The 21,675-nt window shown below is 37.6% G+C and overlaps 1 protein-coding gene across 1 annotated transcript in view; it reads right to left on the bottom strand.

The window, feature by feature from the left end:
* Positions 1-21,675, bottom strand: part of LOC103609076 (solute carrier family 12 member 1) — a gene marked incomplete at its 3' end in the record, with an annotated part of 40,478 nt that overhangs the window by 13,817 nt on the left and 4,986 nt on the right. Inside the window, exons 3-8 of the mRNA XM_008593449.1 lie at positions 13,919-14,053; positions 13,690-13,765; positions 7,890-7,985; positions 5,393-5,532; positions 4,209-4,319; positions 2,134-2,245 (exon numbers count right to left, since the gene is read on the bottom strand). Coding sequence (XP_008591671.1) covers positions 2,134-2,245; positions 4,209-4,319; positions 5,393-5,532; positions 7,890-7,985; positions 13,690-13,765; positions 13,919-14,053 — 670 coding nt within the window. The remainder of the gene's footprint in view (positions 1-2,133; positions 2,246-4,208; positions 4,320-5,392; positions 5,533-7,889; positions 7,986-13,689; positions 13,766-13,918; positions 14,054-21,675) is intronic.

A 21,675-nucleotide genomic window follows, 5' to 3' on the forward strand; every position in this document is an offset into this window, starting at 1 on the left:
CTGCTAATGATCTAATATCCTCACTCCTCACTACCAGAGGTTGGATCTTAGATCCTCATGCCAAATTCGCATGTACAGGAGAATAATACAGTGAGGAGCTTTGTTCATAAAATAATACGATTCCACAAGTTGCCATGAAACTACTTAAATAAAAAGGAAACAGTCTAAAAAAAAACAGGAAAAAGAAGAGGAGGAAGAAAAATGTGAATGAGAGAATCTGGAATGTAAAAATAAGGAAATAAAGCTTAAAACATCAGAAAAAATAAAGTAGGAGTGAAAAGGAAGGAAATGAATGGAAAGAAAAAGGATATTAACATGCAAAGCAAACAAGATAATCTTTATAAAAGAAAAAAAGAGAATGAAGAGGAAAGAGGAGATGTGATGTAGAAAGGAAACAAATACTGACAACCGCGTAAATAACAAAGGGAAATATAAAACAACTCAGCAGTGAATTCTGGGGTAAGCTAGAGAGGAAAGATAGGAAGGCAGAGGTACGTGGAGTAGAACAGGAGAGAAGGAAGTGACAAGTCATGCTCAATGACGTCGTCATTGGTATTTTGACGGGGATTGCATTGAATCTGTTTAACGCTTTTGGTAGTATGGACATTTTCACAGTGTTAATTCTTCCAATCCAAGAGCACAGAATGTCTTTCCATCTTTTTGTGTCTTTAATTTCTTTCAGTGGTGGTTTGTAGTTCTCATTGTAGAGGTCTTTCACCTCCTTGGTTAAATTGATTCCTAGGTATTTTATTTTTTTCATGACTGTTGTAAATGGGCTTACTTTATTGATTTCTCTTTATGTTAGCTCATTATTGGAGAATATAAATGAAACTGATTTGGGGGCATTTATTTCGTATCCTACAATGTTACTGAAATCATTAACCAGCTCTAGTTTGTTGACAGAGTCTTTAGGTTTTTCTACATATAGTATCATGTCATCTGAAAATAGGGACAGTTTGATTTCATCTTTTCCAATCTGAATGCCCTTTATTTCTTTCTCTTCCCTGATTGTTGTGGCTAGTACCTCCAGTATTATGTTAAATAGAAGTGATGAGAGTGGGCATCCTTGTCTTGTTCCTGTTCTTAAGAGAAAATTCTCCCATTCGCAGCAACATGGAGGAGCTTGGAGAAACACGTTGAGTGAAATAAGCAAAGCACAAAGGGATAAATACTGCATGTACTCACTCGTAAGTGAGAGCTAAGAGAGAAAGAAGGAAGGAAAGAAAGACCACAGTGGTGCGTTGGACTTGTAGAGGGAGAGAACATACCCAGGGATACAAAGTGGAGTGGGGGAAAGGTGGATGGGAAGGGAGGCTGGGGATAATTGGGTGGGGGACATGGGGTATAGTCACAGTTTGTGGTAATGGGCATGCTGCTAGTATGGATCTGGCCATCACATCTTGGGTATGAGTGGTGACAATCAGCTTTGTATCCCATGAATATTCATAACCAATTAAAAAAATGATGTTATCACAGGATACTACACTAAGTTCTCCATTTTATGCCTGAAAACCTGATAGTGATGCTTAACTAGGTAAGGCTATAGGAAAGCAAGATGCAAAAACGTCTATAAGGAAGAAAAAATGACTGTTTGACTTTAGTGCTCTGCGATGGTTGAATACACTGCTTGAGCTGTGTCTTCTCTCCCTGTGTATGCTCTCTGTTTCTACTATTTGACAGCAACAACAATTTGGCCAGCACTTTAAGGTTCCCAAAGCACTTTCACATCTGGTATCTTATTTACTTCTCAAAATCCTCTCAAGAAGTTATTATTATCATCCACACTTTAGCAGAAAAATTCCCTGTGTATGCTCTCTGTTTCTACTATTTGACAGCAACAACAATTTGGCCAGCACTTTAAGGTTCCCAAAGCACTTTCACATCTGGTATTTTATTTACTTCTCAAAATCCTCTCAAGAAGTTATTATTATCATCCACACTTTAGCAGAAAAATCTGAGACCCAAACACGTTATATGACCTGTCCAGCTGCTGAGTGGCAGAGTTGACACCCAACCCTGGCTCCCCCCTGGACTGCACTGGGATTTCAATGGCTAGGATCATGGCGATGGAGATGGTGATGCGGAGGGAGTGGAGAACGATTTACTGAAAAGCAACTGATTTGTCACGTGTACCTTGGTAATTAAAGAAACCTCTGGACCTCTTCTCATTATTGGATGGAATGACAGTTCCAATGAAGAAGTTGGCAATAGCAATGAGAAGAATGATCAGAAGAATCACTTGGGCCTGGAATGGCAAAGTAAAAGGAGACCAAATTAGATGTGTTTAACAACTTTATACATAACTATATAAGTTATGTGTTCACTGCAGACAGACTCATCTGATTATTCCAGTGAAGACTGTGCTGCCTGGAATAGGTGCAATTATAGAATAGCATCTTACTAAGCCTTATTCTACCTGGATGCAGATGCTACATTTTCATGGTAGCATGTTCTTGGGCACTTGAAGATGACATTTCAAGAATAGTCCAAGTAGTAAGTGGGTAGCAACAGCAATGGTTCCGGGAACATAAATGAAGCCAAAAGTTTGAAAACTGACAGACTTGGGTTCTTTTCTAGGCAGAACCCCTATGGTTTTTTTTTTTTTCCTAGTGCTAACTGCAGAAAGAGTCTGAGAACACAGAATGATTCACAGAATGCCTGTAATGCCCAGTGCACTTGATGCCAAGCTGCCAGTCTGCGCTCAGCACAAGCAGTCTGCAAGGTTGGCTGGGCAAATGGTCTTCCTTCAGTGGTGCCAGCATTTCAAGGTGTTTGCTGCCTTGGAGTTACCACATGCTGTTCCCTCTACCTGGAACACACTTCACCCCATTTTTTGTGTAGCTGTTTCCTTCTCATCCTTTAAGTCTTGTTACCTCCTCAGAGAGGCCTTCCTCGACCAGTTACTCTAAATAATAACAGCTAGTGTTCACTGAGGACTTACAGCATGACAGATGCAGATTTAACTTTACCTGTACAAATGTACTTCAAAACATTCATGGAAAGATTTGTAATATCTTTTAATTCTATTTGTCCATGAACTTTTTGAAGTACCTTAGTATTCTTTCAGCTAAGTAATACCACTGATGACCCTATGAAGTTGGTAATACTGTTATAACCATTTTAAAGAGAAAGAAACTGAAGCACAGAGAGGTTAAATAATTAACTCAAGGTCACGGAAATGTAAACCAGATTCAAATTCAAGCACTCTGACTACAGAGCTGGAACTTTAAATACTACCCTCTACTACGATTAAACTACACTGCCTCCCCCAGGGAATAAAGTAATCTAAAGAAGGTCTCCCCTGTTTTTCTATGTTAGTGTCCTGTTTATTTCCTTCATAGTCCTTTTCACAATTTACCGTTTTATATTTATTTCTTTATTTCCTTGTTTATTACTCACCTATCCGTGGATCATAGGCTGAACTACGGCAGGGATTGTGCCTGTTTTGGTCACAACTAAACATGTAGTGCTTAGCAGAATGCCTGGTGCTGGTAGACAATTAATTTTTGTTTAATGTGTGAATGCACAACCCACAAGTAAATGCCACGTAGGGATGTTTTGTATTGCCTTATAGATGTGGGAGTCCTTGGCCACCTTTCCACTTCTGGTGACCACCCATGCATCTGAACATTTTCAGTTGCACCAATCACTGTAGGGAGTTAGGAAGGAGGCAAAGAACATGCTCCCCATCATTCAGAAATTTACTGTTTTACTACTAGTTAAACCCAGATATTTTCTGGTTTCAAAGCCTATGATACACTCAAATCTGTTGGTGAAGTACTGGGCTTCAGTCGAGAATGACAGTTTCTGCCTCTATTAACTTCTTCTAATACACCTGCTACTACTTTTGGGTTTCAGCAGCCACAGGCAGCTTGAGAGGGATGCCACTGTTTGAGGTTGACAGACACAAGCGTCCAATGTGCACTGTTGCTATGATCATAAGGGGTCTGTGCATGAACATGGCAGCAACCTGTGGCTGTGTCACTATGATGATAGCAAAAAGAACAAAAGACAGGCCAATCATGTGACACATGAGCTGTGGATCATGACTTCCTGGACGTGTTGCTTTCTGGGCTTGGTGTTCCACACAGCGCTGACCTACAGCGAGTAATAACAGCAATTCTTTTTGAAAAAGCAGATGCTTCTATTCCTGCAAATTGTTCAGGACCCGACCAGCAGATGTTAATAACATCATTTTGAGAATTCACCTTTGCTTCCCATTCCATTCCAGCTACTGAAATTCCTAAAAGAATCACCACCGTGATGGAGCCTATTATCCGGATGTCGTTAGTCGGATCCACCATCATTGAGTCACTCTCCTGGGGAAAAAGATCACCAAAATGGGTAGAGGTACAGCCTTTTGCATGTGTGTCTTATTGTAACATTTAGCAGTAAAAAGAGATACTCTACACTTATGCCTGGGGCAGAATGGGATAATAGAAAAATAAAGTGCTCATAAATTTGAGAAGATAAAGAACCTAGCACTCATTTTTCTGTGATAATAGGCCTTTGATAGCCAAGCTTTGGAGTGAGAAATTTAGAGATTCATTCTAGTCACAGCTTTTGAAGCTATTGTAGCACTTAGTAAAAGCATATGTACATACACATATCGTGTTTTGTTTTAGAAGAACTAGTTATTTTTTTCTGTCAAGGGGAACCCTAGAGGAATAAAAATGAATGCTTTACAGTGTTAATATTGGAAAATAAGTGCTGTTCAATTTAAGAACACACTACACAAACCTGATAATGCATCTCTTGATGCTAACATATCTTATGAACTATATAATACACTCATTTATTCATCTGATTTTCAAATAGAGGCACTTTCACCAATTGAATTCAGTAATGCTATTGTCACCAGGAGAGGAGGACTAGAAGTTAGTTCATATAGCAGCTGATTAACATGCTTGCTTATACACCACCCTAGTCTGGGCACCTAAGCTAGGACATGCCTCATTTTTTGCAGTGCATTATTATAATGTTTGAATTTTCTTTCCCGTTGGAAATCTATAAACATAAGAGTAGTATTGCTGCTGATAATAATATCCATTATTTATCTGATGTTTCATATGTTACATGATATTTCATGTACATCATTTCGTTTGATCTGTACCACACTTCTGTGAAATACCTGGAATGGTATTATTAGCTTATACTACAGATTTGGAAAATGAGGTTCAGAGGACTAGAAGAACTCATCCAAAGTTTTTCAATGGCAAACTTGAGAGCTGGGACTCAAAGCCAGCTCTTCTGAGGCCACGCCCAAGGCTGTTTCCCCTACGTCTAACTTTTTCCCTTTCATCTTAGAATAATGATATACCCAAGTGCTCTGAGAAAGTAAAGTGAACTGAATTATCTTGCTTAGCTAAATAAGAGAAAAGCTTTTAATTACCTTAAGAAGATCTACCACAGTTTCAGCAAATCCCACCACATACATAGCAACAGCCACAGCATTGGCAAAAGCAAAGATCAAGCCTATCGACCCACCAAACTCAGGCCCTAAGCTTCTGGAAATAAGGTAGTAGGCACCACCTGAAACAAGAAATGAACAAGTTTAACTCTGAGGAACTGCTAAGAAATTCAGTTGATAAGACAAAATGATTTTGAATGTCTGAAAACATTTAACATTGAAATGTTAATTATTCTGATACACAACTTCCTAATTTTAGGAATCCTGTGTCACCCGAATGAACAACTTAACCTTCCCTTATACCCTGCACATAGTCTACAATAGAAGTATCCTGACTTAGTAAAATCCAATTTTCTGAAAGCTAAATGTAAAAAAAAGCTACAAATAAGAACACAGCAAACTTTACGAAAAAAATGCTTTGTCTTAAGAAAATATCATTGGACTATTCAAATTATTAATGCAACTGAAGTGAAATTTTATATCCAAAATTTTCAGGAACAGAAAGACCTAGGTAGAAAATAAAGTAGGTGAAATGTACCTTTGTTGTTCTAACTTCCTTTCCGTTGCATACATACATAAATTTCTGTTATGTATTTGCTGCATAAAAAAGGTATCTGTATAATCTATGTATTATTCATTCTATAAATCAGACTTGGATTTTTATGTTTTTAGCTCAAGAAGCCATGATTATTGCCAAATACCCATACTTTTATGAAGGTGGCAAGTGGGAAGAAAAGAAAGGAAGGCTTGGAATACTTGCTTCTCCCCTGGATGTTGAAAAAGTAGTTCTATATATGGCTGTGTACTCTGCGCACATGGTCAACAGACTAGAGGGTACCTAGAGCGGGTTACTGAAGGTAAAAAAGACTAGATGTTGAGAAGCCCGATTATCACAGACTTCCTATAAATGAATGACTTCCTGTACTGAGCCAGATAGAGTTGGAATGGCAACCCTGAACAAAAACACCTAACAAGATGAAACAAAATACCTTTTACTGAGAAGAAATTTCTTTCACTAAAGTAACTCCTTTGGGTTAAGGGATCAAAGTCCTCTCTAAAAATGCAACATATTATTTGGGTGGAGCAAATACCCGTTATTTCCTTTGTCCAGATTACATTAAACAAATTAGCTAGCCAGATAACCAGGTAGGCTTGGTCAATATGAGAGACAGGTAGAAGTCAAGAGAGGAGGCGTGTTGTGAGTAAGGTGGTATCAGAAGGTCCTGAGTAGGGAGACCTGGATAAGGTCTCCAAGTGGAGAACCTGACAAGCCAAAGGGGCAGGGGACAAGGGAGAAAGGAAGTGAGGAGAATAATGATAAGCTTCCCCCACTTCACTGTCTGCCTAGGACTGCTTGCTCCCGGATGATTTGTTTTGTGCACTGATTTTTATTTTCTTTTTAATGATCTTCCCATACCTGTTGGCCACTGGGAGCACAGTGTGTGGTGTGACCCCTGAGGGCTGGGTGCAGGAGTGGATTGCTGAGTGGGAGTCGTCACCAGTGCTAGCTGGGCGCTGGAGAAGAGCTGTGCTAAGGGGCCCTGGGAGAGAGCCAGCAGGGTGCGTGCAAGGCACAGAGAAACTGTATATTTTACTGTAATATTCCATGCTTTCTGATTAGACTCATGGTCACTTTCCACCGCATAAACATATTTCATCACAGGAAATGGGTCGAATAAGTCTTTTCTGGAGATCTCTAATTTTACTTGAGAAGAATTTTGCCTTGCTGTTTAAATTTTGGGCTAATTTGTTTTGTTTTAAGACCAGGGGAGCTGATCGGCAATATGCAAATTTTACTTCCAGTATTAAATCAACTCTAGACATTACTACATAACCAAAGTTTGAAGTCAAGTGAATTGGCTTACCTCCTCTTACTACTCCATTTGTGCAAATAGCAGACATAGAAATACCTGTGAGTGTTGTCACTACCACACTCAGGCCAATGACGATGACTCCAAGACCTGCAAAATCCCCCAAGAAAGGTGTTTGGCTCCAGTACTGAGAAAAGTCACCAGTACTTCAGCAGGCAACAGTCTGAATCTTGTCACAGAAGGATCAGTCTCAGGAAAACCTGAAATGTTCTAAAAGATCCCATTCCATGAATGTGTAGAAAGCACCTGAAATGTACTAAACTTTAAAACTGAAGCCATGTCTAGGAATCATTTTCCAAGAAACACCAACAAGATGTGTGCAGACTAACCTGAAAAGTAAAACATTTGCTTGAGGAATCTGTGCATCCATAACACATGACCTGCAATGTGCCAGAGAGGTTTGTCAGGAAAGAGACCAGACCTGACCAGAGAAATCCTGGACTATACTCACCGTACCTTATGTTTCCTTCTGCATCCAGCTCCTCCAAATAGTTAGCCAGGCTTCAAGAACATGGGGCTACTTCCTGGTCCTCATCAAAAAGAAGTATATAAAAATTTTTGCCTACCCGTGCAAGTGATGAGGGCATTAGATATCTTAGAGATTTTACCTCCACGAACAAACCCGTTAGTTGCTATTGCAGAAGTTGACAACCCAGTAATGGAAGTTACCATGGTGGAAAGAAGAATTATGAGAACTCCAAGACCTGTTAGCAATGAAAGATAGAAGATAATATGTTTTACTTTTCGTCCTCAGACGCCCCATTGCTGCAAACTATGCTGCCTTTAATTTAAGTTTTCGCATCCACACCTTGGGCTCCAACGGGGTTTCTTTGTGCTAAAAAGAAACTTGTATGCCTGATAAGGATCGAGTTGGAGAACTGCTCATTATGATGAAGGATGGTTTCCAAAAGTAAACACAATCTAAAATGCAGCCCTGGAAAGGAAAAGTTGACTTATGCTCATGTCCTAGGAGAGAAACTATCCTGGCTGTGAAGAGAGAAAACATGACATTTGACCTTCTCTCTTGCTTGAGAGGAACCTGAATGAGAAAGTTGGGGGTTTGACAAAGGTTAAATCCTTCCTCATTTTTCTTGCATCATTTTGCCTGTGGATAGGGGTGGAGGGAAGGAACCAACTTGCGTTACCTTTGAAAACACTCCAGAAAGGTCAGTGGTGAACTATTTGAGCCTGTGTTGCCTTTACCTTACAAATGATGGTGCGAGTCACACAAGTTAAATTACCTCCTCTGACATATCCATTTGTGGCAATAGCAGAGGTAGATAAACCAGTGATAGCAGTCACTGTCACGGCTAAGCCGATGATAATCACACCAAGACCTCAGTTGAGAGAGGGAAAATAAAGTCAATTAAATGGTGGAACAATCCATTATGTCATTTACATAAAAGCCAGCAAGTCTAGGGTAATCACCAAAGGACCACATTTGAGTTTAGTAAGTCAGCCCATAAGTCACCACAGAATACATGCTCAGCTTCCAAGTTTTCTGCCCGCAGTAGCTTGGGTTCCAAGAAACTCAGAGCTAAAACGTGCAGTGCTAAATTGTACACAACTGAACAACTACGGAACGACTACGTCTGGTCAAAATTTAATGCGAACCCCATCTTTGGTGAAGTCTTAGATACCTATAAACATAATAATTGATCTAGAATTCTGAGCTGTTAATATAAATAGAGATTAAATGTTCATCCTTCCAGGTAACTTCCTTCTTATGTACATTTGGTCTTGTAGAGGTGGAAAATTACATACAGTATAGCAAATTGTTCATCTGGCAGATAGGTCAAGTGGAAAGAATCAAATTAAACTATATTAACTTATTGGCTGTGTGACCTCTGGCAAGGTACTTATTTTCTGAACCAAAAATGGCAGCAGCAGCAGAAAGCATGCATGTGTAAAGTGGCGAGCGTGGTGCATAGAATCATGCAGTCAGTGCTGCTGCTTTTTGATCCTTTCTGCCATAGTCACAACAGCCCCTGTTTATTAAAAACCTACTATGTATCCAGCTGTGTGTTTGGCAGTGTGAGAAATGCAAGGAACAAATAAAATGAAATGAAAAAAGCTGCCCTCAAGGATTTTATGGCTCAAGTCAATGATTATAATGAGAAGGAGAAAGCAGTAGAAGCCACAGTTCAGAGGAAAGCGTGTCTGCTTCCAGCTTCAAGAAACACAAAGCCAGGAGGACACTAATGCGTGGTAGAATGTGCCAGAATATACCACTTTGGCTTTAGGATTATTTTGAACTGAAGGCAATTGAAAAGAAGTATTTCCAGCTTCAAGAAACACAAAGCCAGGAGGACACTAATGCGTGGTAGAATATGCCAGAATATACCACTTTGGCTTTAGGATTATTTTGAACTGAAGGCAATTGAAAAGAAGTAGACACAAAAAAAGCTCTCTGCTCCCTTCCTATTTGCCTAACAGCAGGTCATAGATTTGTAAATTTGTCCCCCTTTGTCTCTCCACTAGGAAAGACAGAAGGTGATCACCAGAGACTTAGACCCTCATCAGCCTGAAGAAGAAGCCACAGGAATCTACACAACAAGCCTTACAGATCAGCCCTTATCTCCCATCAGTTTCCCTGTTTATTTACCTTCCCACAATTTGCCAACCTAGAAACTCAAAATTTTTTCCCTTTGTCTCTACAATTTTATTGTTTTTTGTTAAGATGATCTATAAGCCCATGTTTTAACCACTCCTTTGAGCCTTTCAACACTGTCTGCTCCCATGTATGTGCTCGATGCACAGGTTAACACACTTCTGTTTTTTTTTTTTTCTTGTTGATCTGAATTTTGTCAGTCTAATTTATAGGTCCCCTGCCAGTGAACTTAAGATAGGTAGGGGAAAACAGTTTTTCTCTCTTATTATACGTTTTCCAATGGAAGCCAACCCAGAATTCAGAGAGAAAATTGTGGGATCAGAGCCACTGAACTCGGCCTGGCTCCACGTGGAATGCTCTGGCCTGGGCAGTAGGTACGTACCTCTACATAAAGTGGATGCTTCACAATTGTCAGCAGGTTCTTTTGTCTCAAGGATCATTGGAAGTGTAGTCAGCCAAGAGAGGCTGTGATCTCTCTGGGGATGCCCCGGAGAGAAGGGGAAGCGGAGGGAAGTTAAGGGCAGAAATGGGAACGAGGTACTAGAGGCTGGCTCTTGTGATGCTCCCAGCTACACCCTGGCTCCAGCCCGATTCTCTTGGCTGTTTTACAGGACAAAGTGCAGTGTCAAGAGGCCAGTAGTGGGCACATGCTGCAGACATGGGCCATATTGCTCTGGCCCCTCTAGGCTCTTAAAAGCTAGGGGTTGTAAGAAATGCAGTTGCATTAAATTCTTTATCTATTGCAGGGATTCTGTGGTGAGCATTACTTCTATATCACTGTGTAGTCTCAGGTCTCTGGGCCACTAAAGGTGATTTATTTTTATCTTTTGCACATTATTTTTCTTTTGACTTTGTTTTCAGGAAGTTTGCTATTCAATGTTTAGCACACCCCAGAAACTGTACAGGAACATATCATTTGCATTTCATTGCATTAAACCTACTCTGACTTCATTATCTTTCTCCTGTTATTTTCCTTTTGCCTCTATTTTCCTAGCAATTCTTTTTTTTTTTTCATTAAATTTTTATTTTGTCAATATACAATGTATATGATTATTATGGCCCATCACAATTCTTTTTTTAATTTTCAAATTTTTTAAAGTTTATTTATTAATGTATATATATATTTTACATTCTAAGATATTGCAGAGCAGTTGGAGGGGACGCGGAGAGGAGAAAGGGAAAGGAAATAGGGTGGGAGAAGGAGGAAGGAGGAAGGAGGAGGGGTGTGGTTGAGGCCCGTGGCATCCCCCTCATTCCTACAGGGGAGACCAGGGGCTTCCAGTGGTGGCTGGTTCCTTCCTTTTCACAGCATTTCTTAATGCATGCCTTTGCATTATCTGTGTCTCTGTAAACCATTTGAAATCTTGGAACAAAGTTTTAAACTGTGAGGGATTTGCTTCTCTCTCATAATCAAACATAAAACCCTAGGGTAAAAGGTAGCTTAGACAACATCCAATCCCTTGCTTTCTCAAAGTGTGGTCCTTAAATCACTTGCTTCAGGAAATGCCTTGGGTGCTTATTAAAAATGCCCAGACTTACTGAGTTTCGGTCTTTAAAAATGAATCTCAGGATTCTGCAGTTTTCTAACCTAATTTCCCAGGTAATTCTTATTCACCCCTCAGTAAACTGACTAAACTACCCTCAGCCTATCTCAACTTGTGTTTGCCTGTTCAGCAAGGTTCTTTAGCTTTATCTTCAAAGAACTGATGGGGAAAGAATTAACCGAGCTTCCTAATTTTTAGATGAGAAAGTGAAACTCATGGAGTGTAAGTGACTTGCTTCAGGTCATGCCTGCTTTTTACACTCATCTTCCCTGCCTGGTGGTTAAATTTACTGGAAACTGTATTGCACCAGCCAAGGTCCCCAAGACAGAGAAGAGCAGTTAGATAGTATTATTGCTCATTATACCATTTCTTTTGGGAACGGGGCAGCCAAAACTCAGCCCCAGAATTGTTACCCGAGGGCTGTAGCTACTGTTACTCCTGGCTCCAGATTCCTTCTGGCTTTATTCCCAGGGTCTGCTTGAAAATGTATTCAGGTTTCTTCCCCCAAATATTCCAAAGCAAGAAGAAAATACTTATATTTGTTTCTTTTCTTTCCCAATAGAGGAAACCAAATGGTACCCAGATGGTGATTTAACTCACTCAGCTTTAGGTTTACAGCAAAGGCCAGTAAAACAGTAAGGTTGATAGTAAGTTTCTACTACTCACTAAAGTCTATTTTCTGAGAATTAAAAAAGAAAAAGAAAATCACAACTTCAAAGGAAAATCCATTGAACACGCACTAGGTAGAACTCTGTTCTCTTCTAATATGTGATTTAACTACTTAAGTAAAAGATCCTTATTAAAACAATGCTAATGTCTGAAAATGTAATAAACTGTTTAGCAGAAGATAGGATTCTTCATATTTTACAGTTTTGTCATAATCTTGAAACTTGATTGACTGTGAAGAGTGAGGTAAGATCTGATTAAAGTTCAGATTATTGCCCAAACATATGGATGTTAAAGAAATTGCATTAAAAAGAATTGCTCTTTCCCTTGGCTACTCTCACACCTCCAAACAAAGTAATGTTTCTTGATGATCTCAATAAGTTACTAAACTGCCCTTAAAGACCTAATTTTGCATGAAACCCAGGAGCAAAACCTTGGCAATATAAAGGTGCAGATTTTCCATGCAACAGCATCTACTTATCTTGGACCCCGCGGCTGTAAGCATTCATTTGATACGCAACATAAAACAGGCAAGCAGCCCTGCGTCAGGAACCCAGCAGCTGCCAAACACGAAACACGGAAAAACTATGGGAACTGGTTCCAGTATGCCAATTTACAGTTTAGCCCTTTCTTTTTTGAGTTAGTCTTCTGGTGATCTTGACTGTGTTTTGAGAAGCAAAGCCCATAAATAATGACCAACTACCTTTTAAAAGTGAATTGGGATAACTTTTGGAGTAGTATATGAAAGTACATCACAATTTCTATGTTCTCGATACTAATGATTTATGTCTTCCCTCAAAAGTGAATCCATAATGTATTTTCCATGTATAGAGTAGAACATCATTAATTTTTATCACATTAAATCAGGAACTTTTACAAAATTCAAATAAATTTTTGTATAGGAACATATTTTCAACAAAAAAGATTTGCTACAGGAAATATTATTTTAAATCAAATATAATATTTAAAAACAGATAATTACTCTTAAAATACAGCAATATCATTCATTTGATACATAACATTAGTTACATATGTTATCTTAGTTATTTCTTCTATCACTTTAAGCCCATATCTGGCAATGTTTTATTAACTTTTATTTTCTTACTTCTGGTACCTAAAAGTAACATAATTATTTTCCTTGGAAAATGTTAATAATTCAGCTTTTTTATTACTCAGGTCACATTTTCTCCACAAGTTATTTTTGTCTAGTGAAGTTTTGTCAATCTCATAAAAGGGATACCAGGCTACAAACGAGGGGAGAATGTTAATATATCCCAAAATATGAATATTATTATCTAAAATGAATGTGCTTTTATATGCCTGTACGTTTAACACTCTATCAAAAGATGGAAATATTTACTTGAGCATTCATTCACCTGTTTGGCAAGCTGGAAAATTCCAGTCTCACAGGAGTTAACTCTTCCCCTTTCCTCTGACAAACATTGTCAAAAAGGCAAAGTAAAAGGAGCCCAAGTGTAAAGTACTTGTGTGACCTTCATGTCACATTCAGCATTCGTGGTGAAAACAAGTTGCTTATTGAGTTTTTAACTTGCATCGAAAATTATTCAGGAGGGGAAAAATGCTTACCAATTCCAGCTTCTCCAACGATCCAGGAGAGGCGAATGAAGAGCATGACCCCCCAGATATTCAGCATGCATCTCACCTGTGGAGTGAAGGGCATTGGAAGGAGACATGAGAAGTGACTGTGGGACAAGACCCAGGCGTCTCTGCACTCTGGTGTCCAGCCTTGTTACCGCTGAGTCCACCAGCACATGGAGTGGATAGTTTTCTTTGGTAAACAGAGGAGCTTTCTCACCAGCACACCTTTCACCCAGCCAAACTTCACAGCACCGGATTGATTTTCTTCTTCCTTGTTCTCAGTTTGTTCTTCTCCGGGGACCCCATCGCCATTAGCAACCCTGCTGGCCGAACCTGGGGCCACGGCCACATCCTGCAGTTTTACGGACAGCAAGGACAAAGTAGTTTGTCAACAAACAGAGGTTCCTTAAAACTTTCAAAGACAAATCAAAACAACTGACATAAAACTTTAAATGAAAAAAAAAAAAAAAGAAACATATTCTGGTCATTTTAGGAAAATAACTTTTTTTTTTTGTCCTGGGAGTGGACAGATTCATTTTGTGAGTGACTTTTAGGCAAGACTGCAGGGTTGGTGGGAAGAATCTGGACGGTTCTTCCACTAGTAAGAATAGAAACATATTCTGGTCATTTTAGTAAAATAACTTTTTTTTTTTTGTCCTGGGAGTGGACAGATTCATTTTGTGAGTGATTTTTAGGCAAGACTGCAGGGTTGGTGGGAAGAATCTGGACGGTTCTTCCACTAGTAAGAATATTTCCTTCAGTGAGAGTGGTCAGACTTAGATAAGTTTAGAACATAAAAGAACAAAAGAGAAGGGATACAAGGGAGGATAGCCTACCAAGAGTGAACGAGTGTCTTTAGAAGGCATGTGAGGAGGGTTGGAGAGAGAATGTTCCTGAGAAATGTGGAGTATCTGGCCTTTGCATTAATCTCCCTGTGCTTCATTTTATTCATCTAAAATCATGATGATAAAACTTCTCTATGCACCTCAGAGGATGTTTAAGAGGATTTAATGAAAGAACACATAGAAGTGTTTTCTAAAAAAAAAAATGTTTAAAGTATTCTACAAAACTTTAAAGGGGAAATTTCTTTCAGATTCCATATGCCTTTGCCTGAGAATTGCTGAATGTGCTAGTATTGTATAGAAGGTGGGAAGTCTCATGACTGACTACTAGAGAGACTGGTTGAGCACAAATGAGTAAGTAGTATAAATAATGGTTAAACTTTTATATGGCTTTTTTCTGTGGCCCAATTTTGAAAAGGACCTTTCTTCTCAGTAAGATAGTTTCTGATTCAATGGGGGAAAACAGCTCTGTTTCTCTCACGTTAAGACTAGCTCTCAGGCCAGCCGGTTGGCTATTTGGTTAGAAAGTGGTGCTCATAATGCCAGCATCCAGGGTCTGAGCCCTGTCCTGGCCAGCCACCAAAAACAAAAACAAAAACAAAACCCAAAACCTCTCAATGTCTAATTTTTCTTTTAGAGATGACTTTGAATAATTTTAGATGCACCTGCATAATGTAGCCTATCTGGCACCTACCTGGCTCTTTACTGGGTGTGACTATATCTCTTTGAGCTTTGAAGAAAGCTTTCTTTTCTAGAAAGGGTTTTGAAACCACTGGAGAAGTCTCCTACACCTAGCACTTAATTGCTGTTATAGACTGACTTTATCTTATTTAAATGGTCTAAATTGGTTTAAGCTTAGGATGATATGTTCTGACATCACTAGCTAAGAAGTTTTAGACCAGGGCATTTCCCCCCTCTAAAATGGGGATGGTATGAAATAAACATTCAGTATTTATTATAAGGCCTTTAATTTAGTGTGATTGAATTTCTTTCCCTTGTCATACTCAAGGGCTCTTGCTTCTTTGGGCTTTGGTGTGCCATTAGCACTCCCACTGGAAACTCACCCTAGTTTGGGCTATTTACCCCAAGTGACCGCCTTCTTGTCTCCTTCTTCCAGCCTGTTCTCCTTCTCTATGTAAGTAAGGATTTCTCTCCCACTTTCTTCTCCCACGAGACTTTGTCATACTAGTGTGACACCCAGATAACTAAAGTAATACAATGTGATGCGTGATTGTGTGACAACTGAATTAGAGAAAGACTGTGGCGTGGCTGCTTTTTCTCAGTACCAACCAAGGGCTTGCCATATATATCAGGCCATCCATAAACAATGTTAAATACATAAAGTGGACTTGAAGCTCCCTGATTTCTACCACTTAGGAGCAGATGTCCTAGTTTCTTATCCATTCATGTTTCCTATTTTTTTTTTCTCTTCCTTTCCTACAGGGCAGTCCATTTCTTACTGATAACTCTGTGCAGGCCACACTAAAAAAGGGAGAGGAAGGGAATGAACATAAACCAAATCATGTTATAATTTTCTGACAGCACTGGGAAAAAACTGAGTGACAGAGGAGATTAACATTAATAGTTAAAATTTAGTTTTGAATTACCTGGGGAATATCTTAATCTTAAGCATTGTCAGTCCCTATTTGCACAAATAATTGAAAGCTGACATCATGTATTTATGCCAATGTAAGATATGGGTAAACAAAGTCCAAAGAAATTGAGGCTGAACTGGCACAGCAGAAACTGGTGTTCTATACCAGCTATAGATGCAAGTCGTGAACATAATTCAAAATATTCTAGTAACTACTTTTCAAAAAGTGAAAAGAAATTGGTAAAACAACTTGGGCTTAGATACGAACCTTTAAATTTTAAAAATATATTTAATCTTTGTAGAATATCATATTTCTAATATTTACAATATAAATACTTGTTAGCAGTAGTGGAACTCCATTTTGTACTAGGAAATTGAATCAAACAGTGCTTTAGTAATATATTTTACTTAATAGAATCTATATAAAATACCATTTCAACAGGTAATCAGTATAAAAATATTAGTGAGATATTTTACATTTTTTTTTCTTACTAAGTTTGTGAAATCCGGTGAATATTTTCCACTGACAGCACATCTCAATTTGGACTGGTTACATTTCACATGCTCAGTAGCCCCATGTGGTTGGTGGCTACAATATTGGACAGCACAAGTCCATACAATACAGTCAATTTGAGATGATTGAAACATTTGAAGCTCTTTTCCAGTCAATTAAAATTTCTACTTCTCTCTGAAAGAATTCTGCACACAAAAGGCAGCTGAATAGGTCAAATGTAACTTTCATTTTTCATAACTGAAACATATAATCAATGAGAGCAGGGAATTGAGGAATGTGTTAAAATGTCCGTGAATGTGGAAGAGACGATTTGGTTAGGAGATTCATTTATTTGACTTGATTTGAGAAATACTTTTTTCACTTGTCAATATTTTAGTTAATCAAGATCATATGGCCAGTCCATCAGCAGCTACCCATTCAGGGAAACGGCAATTTCCTTTGCCTGGATTAATTGGGGATCCCAGGAGAAACAGCTTTAGTCACTTTAAAGATTGTCTTGGGAATAAAACCCATGTTTCCTGATTAAACCTGAAGTTGGAGGTTTGGTCCAGGAAATTGCTCTGCTCCCTGATGAACACCAGTGGCGACTAGGACCCTTAGATCCTGATTAATGAGAATACCAATGACTGTTAAAAAAAAAAATCTTACAAAGTAGGGTAAAGGATGAATGAGATATTTAAAACTTCCCCTAAAATGAACATTTATTCCTGATGGATGTCTTTCCTGGTCACAGCTTAATGGTTATTCAATTTATCACTAGGACTTCACAATGTGATGCAAAAAGATTACACGAGGACATGGCAGAGAAACCACACTACGTGGAAGTCAGAGCAATCATTTTCTAAATTATTCAAAAATGTAGTCGAAGGACGGTATTCAACTCTCCCTTAGACAAGTATGTTCAACCTACTAGAATTTCAAAGTTTAAATATATTTATACCATAGAGGGGGAAAAAAACCCCTCAAATGTGTACTTCTTTTGTTGACTATTAAGGTCTTATATAGACTTACAAGTACAGAACCTATTTTCATTGCTTACTTTCATGTAGGAGCAGAAAAATCCTGCACCATTTAAACTAGGAGACCTGAAATCTAGTTTTGGCTGTAATTAATTCAGGGCGTGTCCACCAGCAAGTTGCTTAACCTTTCTTTGATACTACCAATGAGAATACATCAAATGGGTTTTCTGAAAATCTTAGCTTGAAGTAGTTTACTCTAAGGCAAAATCATTCTTCTATGTTTACCATCTTCCCAATCTGACAATGGCAAACAAACCTTGGTTTCACTCTTTAATAAGTGCCTCCTTTGTAAGGCAGAACAATCATACAATCCACTTATCATGAAGGTACTGACTTTGGGACGAAGGTTGTTGGAGACCTACTGGCTATGAGCTATATGGCCAGTGGCTCACAGGCTCTTCTTGAGGCCAAAGTCTCAAAGGCTGGAGTCTTATGATTGCCACCTGAAACCAGTTTCTTCTTTCATACTTCGTTTGTTTACACTCCATTACCTTAAATGATGACCTCTCACCTTTCATAAATTGTGTAGCTGTAGGGAAAGATTATTTATTTACCAAGAGTTTTACCTGTGTTAAAGATTCAGAGAAGGTAAAATAAAGTGCATTTGAAAAAAAGAAGACAGACCATTTGATAAAAGATTTCCCCCCTCCAATATTGATAACTGGTGAAGCTTCAATCACGTGTAGTTTAAGGGGAAAATTTTGAACGGGTTCTTCTAGATGATGGAAAATTAATTTAATATGTAATGTGATTTTTCAGTTCCCAGAAAAATAACAAATACCTTTCTGGGTATCATCAAAGCAGAAGGAAATAAATATACTTGTTTAAGTTTCAATTAGATAATATGTGCTACTTAAACATGCTTTCAAGTTTTGAGCCTTTAATCTCAGAGTGGTAGAATTCTTAGATCATCAGTGAGAAATAGTTTTATAAGTATTTAGGCCTAGATAATCCCCACATTGTTCTAAATGCCCTTTTATTATTAAAATATTCAAACCTCTGCAAAACTAGGAAGAATAATATAATAAATCTCATGTACTCATCACTTGGCTTCAACAATTATCAACATATGGCCAATATTATTCCACCTGAACCCCTCACACTCCTGTCACTGGTTTATTTAAGAACTAATTCCAGTAAGAACCGGATAATTCCTAAGGTTTGTTTCAGAATAAAAAAACATGATTCTAACCATATTTCCATACCTTATTGATAAATATTAGTAAAGTTGTACACTTTTATCTCTTTGTGTTAAAAGGGAGTATTACAAATGATGAAAATTAGGATTTTCTTTTTCTTGTTTTAATAGTTACCGCAAAGTATGCTTATAAATCACTACCCACGATCACAACTTATAATCACAGTATTTTTACTCTATCCGAAACCACGTATCACACACAAATTGACTTGTGTTTTTGATAACTTAGGCCAAAAGTTAGTCATGTACAATAAACCTGCATATAAAAAATTAAAAGGTCCTTAAAATTTTCCAAGTGTACCTTTAAGGGAATACTCGCCATCTATTACTGAACTATTTATAATGGAAAATTAATCATTTTTTCTCACAGATTATTTTAATAACATGAGCTCCCAGGAGATCTGGCCTTAGGTACTAAGAAACCTCAGCAAGTATCAGAATAAACACTTAACTTGCAGAGTTTCACTCCGACAAATATTTTAGGAATGTCTTTTGGTCATCACTGGCCTTTACAGCATTTACTGCTTCAATTTTAATGTTTATTTTATTTGGCTGTTGTTAGCTTAGTGATTATTTCTTATTTTGGATATCTCCAATTCAAATGCTAAAGTTGGAATTTGAACTTTGGAAGACTTTAGAGAAGATTATTTTCTAGAGAAAACATTGTACATTTTTGTTTGTCCTTTTCCAGAAGATAAGCATTTAATACGTTAAGTGGTTTAATGTTTGTTAACTTTATTACATGTTCTTTATTTCTATCTATAACAATGTCATTTCACTTACATAAAATTCTAGAGGATAGAGGTCAAATCTCTTTAACTCACTTTACACAGCAGCTTTTGAAAATAAATGTTTAATAAGTGCTTTTGATAATGACAATGAAAATGATTGAGACCTACAATTAATTTTGTAGGAGAAGCCACTTCATCTCTTGGCAGAGTCCCAGAAACACAGGATGGACTGGGACCTCCTGCTCAGCCCATCATAAATGAAGTGTGCTTTTCTTTGTGTCCGAGTTCCACTGTTCGTTATAGCTATTGAACGAGCTAAGGCAAAGGGCCGTGGTAAAGTAGACTGAGGAGGGGAGGCAGTGATAAAGAGCATGGACTCTGGAGTCAGACAGAGATGGGTTCAACTTATTAGCCATGTGACCTTGGCTTCTTGACCTTGGAAGTTTATTGACTTCTCTAAGTCTTTGTTTTTGCTTCTAAAAGATCCGTCGCATTGTATAAAACTTTCACCATCTATACAATAGCAATAATAACAGTACCTACCTGGAGCAGTTGTTGTAAGAACCGAATGAGAATTTTTCAAGTTTAAGAACAGCATCTGACACATAAAAATTCTCAGTAAAAGTTTGGTTATTTTTGTACTGCATCCAATCTTACTGTTTTTATTTACAAATTATTTTTAGTTGTTAACAGCCTGATGAACCAAATGTGAAGTCATTCCATTGTTTTTGTTTTGGATCAGTTTCTATATAGTTGGCTTCCTTAAGAATATTTCCATCTTAATTTTTATAGTATTTTATACTTTTCATAAACAGTTTATTTCAGTGACATCAAAACACATGGTTTTGAGAGAAAGGCTATATGTTTTCCCAAATCCTTTATATTTTTCTGAAATGCTAACAATAATGATAGTAAGGCTGAAAAGGAGCTCCATTTTGGTTAGCCCTATCGTTAGGAATTACATATGAACATGTGGTCACGAGAATTAGGCTGGATACTGAAAGCAGGATTCTTTTTACGAAGTAAAGATACTAGATTAATCTTTGCCAGATGTCAAATAATTATTACATATGTTTTGATATGGAAAGATCTCTGAGGTATATTGTTTGGTGAGAACAGCAGAATGCTGAACAATGTATAAACTATGTCTCTATATGTGTTTGGAAAAAGAATACAGAAAGGAAATTATATAGAAATATAGATATTTATAGACATATGTGTATGTTTGTATAAGACTAGAAAATTTCTGGAAGGATTTACAAGAAACTGTCAGTAATGATTGCCCTGGAGAGAATAACTGAAGATTTATGTTAGAGACATTTCATTACATATTTTTTAGTACTTGTTAAATGTTCAAACAGTGTATATTTTACTTTTTAAATAAAAAGCTAGTATAAAAATTGCCATCATCAACAGCCATTTATGGAGTTCCTACCCACTATAAGCAATGTGCTAGACTTATATGATATGCTTATAAACTAATGTTCACAAGCATCCTGTAAGTAGAAGTTACGTAGCTTGTAAAATACTGCAGAGCAAGTAAAGGATGAAGTACTTTTTTCTGCTTTTAGTTAGAGTTTTCAGAAATCCATAATTCACAGTCACCAGTATAGACATTCAGCTCTTTACTACATAGAAAATGAAAAGGATTTCTTCAATTACTATCTAAAATCATTGAGATTACAAATTCTGTCAATATCTGCCATTCCTAGAGTTTCACTGGGTAGAGACTTAAAATAATGTCTTTCAAACCTTTTTTTCTTTTTACCTATTAGGATAACTTTGTCATATAATTTTTTTCTGAGTTGGAAATTATAACCAGGATTTGCTCAAAATCCATCTGATTTTCTGTCTAAATATGTTCTGACTTTCAGTATGAATGCACCATTGCTATATGGCCTTTAAAAACAATATACTCATGGGTACAAATATCGTATTGTATATTTCAAGACAGTCAGAAAAAGAGGACCTTGAATGTTATGACTACAAAGAAATGATAAATGTTTAGGTGATAGATATACTAACTATTCTGATTAGATAATTATACAATATATGCTTATACTGAAACAACAAATT

The sequence above is a fragment of the Galeopterus variegatus genome, unplaced genomic scaffold (genome assembly GCF_000696425.1).
Source record: "Galeopterus variegatus unplaced genomic scaffold, G_variegatus-3.0.2 Scaffold9146, whole genome shotgun sequence".
NCBI lineage: Eukaryota > Metazoa > Chordata > Mammalia > Dermoptera > Cynocephalidae > Galeopterus > Galeopterus variegatus.